Source organism: Musca autumnalis, unplaced genomic scaffold (genome assembly GCF_047663935.1).
Source record: "Musca autumnalis isolate F117 unplaced genomic scaffold, ASM4766393v1 scaffold_5, whole genome shotgun sequence".
NCBI lineage: Eukaryota > Metazoa > Arthropoda > Insecta > Diptera > Muscidae > Musca > Musca autumnalis.
The window spans coordinates 87,721,623-87,727,622 of NW_027412088.1; the positions used below are offsets into that span (position 1 = coordinate 87,721,623).

At 36.1% G+C, this 6,000-nt stretch overlaps 1 protein-coding gene across 1 annotated transcript; it reads left to right on the forward strand.

Moving 5' to 3' along the window:
* The first annotated feature begins 4,409 nt into the window (after window positions 1-4,409).
* On the forward strand, window positions 4,410-5,786 carry Obp59a (Odorant-binding protein 59a). Its single transcript, XM_073989324.1, has 2 exons — window positions 4,410-5,336; window positions 5,411-5,786. Exons 1-2 carry the CDS (start codon window positions 4,494-4,496, stop codon window positions 5,645-5,647), a joined length of 1,080 nt encoding a protein of 359 aa, XP_073845425.1. The 5' UTR covers window positions 4,410-4,493; the 3' UTR covers window positions 5,648-5,786.
* Window positions 5,787-6,000: the final 214 nt, after the last annotated feature.

Genomic DNA, 6,000 nt, shown 5'->3' on the forward strand with positions numbered 1-6,000 from the left:
ATGCAGAGCAGATGCTACGCTCGAGTCCGAGGGTCTGCAAATCCCGCATTTGACTAAATATTCAAATTCTGATTTAGCCACTTTATATTTCATAGGATCTAGACGCCTAGGCTTTGTATAGGGCAATGCACCATTAGTCACTATTCTATGTACAGTCGAATGTTTCACTGGTTTCGTGTAATCTGGTTCCGACGTCAATGAGGGGAATTCATTCAGTAAGTTAGTATATTGATTTTGGTAAGCAAAGATCTTTGGCAACTGGATACTACATAGTTGTGAACATGCAGACACTTTCAAGTTTGTTATAGGGTCCACCAAGCTCTTATTTCGAATATCTACCAATAACCCGTATTTGTGAAGGAAGTCTGCTCCTATTATCGGCCTACTAATATTTGCTAATGTGAACGCGAACTGAAAATCACGACGCAGACCTAAATCGACGTTCAACAACTTTTTCCCATATGTCTGGATTGTTGACCCATTGGCAGCTGTCAGGACCACATCTGAGACTCTCTTATAATTTCTAAATTTTGATGCCGGCAAAATTGATATATCAGCCCCGCTATCCACTAAAAATTTTAAATTATTCGATTTGTCGTACACAAATAGGCGACGTGTTGATATTTCTGCGCACCCATTGCCCGTCGCTTTTACAGTGGGCCTAATTAGTTTTTTGAACGACTGTTTTCATAATACGAGCAAGGCTGTTCACAATTTCTAGCATCCTTGCCGAATCTGTAATGGAACCTACACAGCCAATTCCTTTTTTTATTTCCCGATCGTGACATCCTTCCACTAAATCTTTCTCTTCTATCTCGATCTTGCATCTCCTCGAACTGTCGTTTCATTACAGAAACCTCCAATGAAAGTTTGTCAAATCCTTGGCAAATATTACTAGTGGCTTGAACTAGACCCTCTACCACTTTACCCATGTCTGGAATTAATGTCTTTTCCGACGATGCAGATACTCCTAGTGCAGATAATTCATCCCTCTGTAGAACTTCCCAAATATTATCCGCTGTCTGAATAAGCTGATTCGTATCAGTAATATTTGATCCCATCAATGCAACATTAAGATTTTTTGGCAATCTTCGTATCCATATTCTTTTCAAAACGTCCTGACTAAACTGTGTGCCCGCCATTAGTGACATAGATCTATACAATTCGGATGGCTTCTGGTCTCCCATTTCTAAATCGGATAGAATCTTGTCGATGCGTTTACTCTCGCTTAAAGTTTGTCGTTTTATCAATACATCCTTTAAACCTACATAGCTGTTGTTATTTCTCGGGTTGCGAATAACATCTAAAACAGACATTATCACTTCCTGAGGTAAAGCTGTAACAACATACTCATATTTAGTTTTATCCAAAGTGATCCCTTTAGTTGCGAATTGCATCTCAGCATGAATAAACCATGCCTCTGGACAATTTGTCCAAAACCCCGGAAGTTTTATAGAAGCGGCAGAAACCTCAAACCCACTCGATTGGTTCGTCATACTAGAACTATTCGATGACACCGACTGTGCATTCGAATTAGAAGCTAATGTATAATTATAATCCAAGTAATTATTACGTATGATAACTAATAATACTGTGCTTGCCTCCAGATTCTACAAACTTACGTATGGTAGATGGTTGATACGATTGGTGGTCCGATTCCAATGATATAAATATCATTATCCGCTTTCAAATATCTTTCCAAGAGGTGTATTGATGACTCGTTCACAGAACGATGTTCCTTTAACTGGAATTCTCAGAATTCATTAACTTTCTTCAGTTGATGCTACATGTAGCGAGTATCCTTCGAATTTTCCACAGAATTTTCTTCTTTACAAAGCGATATTCCTTAGAGGTGTATTGGTTCCTTCACAAGGTTATATTTCTTGAATCATTCGTTCACCATTCATAGACTTTCGCCAATTGACGTTGAATGTGTCGGGTAATCTTTGGAATTTTCGCAGGACATGCAATTTCAAATTTATCGATCCGTTCTCTATAAAGCAAAATTTTAAATCGCAGCCAATATCCTCGATTTGTTTTCCATAAGATTTGGGTATTCAAAACTATTAAAATGTTCACAGGATTGCTTTTTAAAAAGGAAGAAAGCAGGATCGCCAATTGTGGCCCCAATCTGATGCACAATGATATCAATTAATTGTGGCACACGATTTCTTTATAAAAAAGACAATGTATTTTATTAACGTACAAAATTGGAATGAATAACTGAAAACATATTTTTCATATTCAAACTGAAAACTTATAAAAGTCAAAACAATGTGAACTACGATATAAATAATTTATTGTAAAGTAACATATAGTGTACCTACAACTTGAACCCATGATTCAATAGCATCCTTGGCATCGAACATTTTGCTGGGTATGTATGTAGCCAATATATGTTTTCCTTTTTGTGATTGTCAAAAATATAATTTGTTAAAAAAAGACAAATGTTATAAATTGACAGATTTAAAAAGAATACAAATGCGAAAAGGGTAATAATACCTACACATAAGATAATATTAGATACGATAGTATTAGGGATTTCATGTTTCATTTATTTAACGAATCTGTTTCATTTATTTAATGAAACTGTTTCATTAATTTTTGGAGCAAACCAAAAACATCGAATATATAAATTTTTTCTCCATTTTTTTAAAAAATGTGTTGCGTACTTGTTCTTTTATACCAATTGTATGTAGTTTGAATTCAAAACTTACATATTTTTCTTAACTTTACAAAAATTAAAAGTTTCATTACATCAATGATATCCGTTTCGTTTATACAATGAAACCAAAAATCATTAAATTTTAAATAACGTAAAGTTTCATAGCATAAAAGAAACATTTCATTATATTAATGGAACGTTTCATAGCATCAATGAAAAATAATCAATGAAACCCGTTCATTGGTACAACGAAGCATTTTTCTTTCAGTGTATACTGCTTCAGTCCTTGAATGATATGTGTGGATATGGCTTGTAATGCTGTTGTGGTGGTGTGCATTTTTCGGAATCCAAGCTGATGTTTGGCAACTGGTAAACTACTTCTCATCATGAGGAGGTGTAGTGCCTCTAGAATCTTTGCTATTGGCAACAAGAGGAAGATCAGTATGTACGATTAACCTCTGCTGGCATCCCTCCAGGCTTTTGGTTCAATATGAGTGGCTAACAATGGATTGAGGACACATTATAAATACTGAATCCTCTGTCGAATGATATATGCAATATTTAACAGCCAACCATTTCAAGTTAGGGTTTTTTAATTCCTGGGTCTTCAAGGTTCGTATGACGAAGCTCATTACGCTCATTTGCTAATCCAGTTGCCTTTGCTGGCAAATTTGATCTGATATTGGGTATTTGACCAGCAGGTATGTAGCGAGCAGCTGCTGCAGTTATGATGTCCCGGAAAGTTCTCTCAGCTAACCGAGATTATGAGGTAAATTGCAGCTCTCTGGTGCAAAGGGATATCGGGTGTTCGACAATCAAGTATGTAGCTAGTAGCTGCATCAGTGATGATTTCCCGGTAAATCCTCTCAGCTACTCGAGGATCTGAGGAAATGGATAGCTCTCTGGTGCGGTGATTGGTAAATTTTCTGCACCTTTGCCTATCACCTTTTCTACACCCAGAGAAGAGATATTGTGGGAGCAATCATATTCTATAAGCAAAATGGGGCATTTTAAAATCTGAAAATATAAATTGTTAGTGCAACAATATATTTTGTGTCATTATGTTTCCTGACACAAAATATATGGTTGAAACAAAAATATATAATTTCAAATTTTTAAAATACACTATTTTGCTCTTAGAATATGATTGCTCCCACAATATCTCTTCTCTGCGTGTGTGGTTCAAAAAAGTACGGAGGTCCGATGTTATGAAGCCGGGTGGTCTGAGCCAAGGGAGGTAATGGATTGCCTGTACAAGTCAATAATTAAACCGGGTGCCACAATGGTGATGTCTGACGAGCTGTGAACAACAGTCCAGCGTGGAAAATGTGGAGCTATCAATTTGCTCGGCCAGTGCTGTACCCCTCTGGTCATTGCCTAGGATGGAATTACAAAGCTAGTGATGAGTATTGCAGCACCAGATAGTTATTGCCCTCCAAAAACGAACGTAACTACGCGGGTAAAGTCATGTTGTGGGAATGGATAAATATGCTCCAGCTAAATTATTAAATTATTGACCCTTTACCATATGCCCTTTCCTATTCATGTATGGAAATCGTCTCGTTAGCATTATCGTTTTAAATTTATTTAAATTTGATTTAATTTATTTCCATTTCATATTCAATTGCATTTGTATTACAATTTAAATAATCCATCCATCATCGTTTAAATCAAAGTTATTTATAAGCGCAAGACATTAACATGACACCTGTCACATAAAATGCGGTTGTAAAGCACAATCTTTGTCATAATTTTCAAATGGCCAAAAGCTATAAATTTCGAGTAAATTTTCCAACTTATGGCAGTTACTAAAAAATAATAAATAACAATGGTCCGATCAAGTGCATCTGTTGCATATAGGCTACTTTTGTTGAGAATCTTCCTTGCTCTTTTCCTTGGAATAACTGTTGCCGAAGCATTGCGGTGTCGCTCGGATGATGGCCCTTCTGAAGCTGAATTGAAAAGGGTTGCAAGGAATTGCCTGAGAAAATTTGGTGAAAATGTCTTCAGTATGCAGAGTAATCAACAACAACAGCAGCAACAGCAAAATCAACAGCAACAACAATCTCAAGGACGTTACAATCAAAGGACCAATTATAATGGCTACAATAATTATGCCGATTATGATGATGGTGATGAAAGCAATGAAAACGAGAGAAATAGCAATGAAAATGGTGGAGGTCAATATTCCCAAAGAAATTATCAGCAAAATAACAATAATAATAACGGTAGAGGGGGGGGAGGAGGTGGTGGGAGAAGTCAGGGCAGTGACAATAATCGTGGAAGTGGTGGAAACTATGACAACAATGATGAAAATCGCTGTGAAAATCAAAATAATCGTCAACGTTCGGGAAATTCAAATAGGTCAAATGGAAATAGCGGCGGCGGTAGTGGTAGTGGTGGTAACAATCAGTGGCAGACACAAAATCAAAGAAATCAAGGAGGATCCTCACAGAATGATCGACATGGAAATAATAATAATAACAACAACAGCAATAATAATCAAAATAACAACAACCGAAACAACAACCACAATCTAAATAATAATAACAACAAAAGGAATCGAAATAATAACCCCAGTTACAACAACAACAATAGAAATAATAATAATAATTCTTCTTCATCGGATAGTACCTGCATCGTCCATTGTTTCTTTAATGAAATGAATATGGTAAGACTCCTGGTCAATATAACAACATTATGCAAAGTCTTCATTTCTCATTTTTCCTCTCTCTCTCTTTTTAGTTGAATAAAAACAGTTATCCCGATCGCCATAAAGTTTTGTATGGCCTTACCAAGGATATGCGTGATCGTGAATTACGTAACTTCTATACGGACACAATACAAGAGTGCTTTCGTTATTTGGAATCCCAAAGACGCCGTGAAAAATGTCAATTTTCACGGGATTTAATCTCTTGCATGACCGAATATGCCAAGGGTAATTGTGATGATTGGAACGAGTTCAGTATGATGTTCAATTAGATATGTATGTTGGATGAGAAAGAAAATGTCTCGTTTTTGGAAATTAGCTAAATAAAGAGCAATCAATACAAGTAAGAAAGTATCAGTCAGCTGTGCTGAGGAGATATACCCTCAGCCACTGACAAAAAAATCACAACAATCACGAATTTGCTTAAAATACGTGGAAGATGTAGGTACCGTAATGTGGGGCAATACCGAATCATCGACGTATACAATTTTTAGTAAGCAAACTTCTGATTAATAGAGAACTCGAAATATTAAATTACGTTAAACTAAGTTTGGAAGAAATTTTTGAAAAAGTTTTAGAGTTATCTTGCACAGTAAACACTTTAATATGTGCTGGCAGGGTTTTT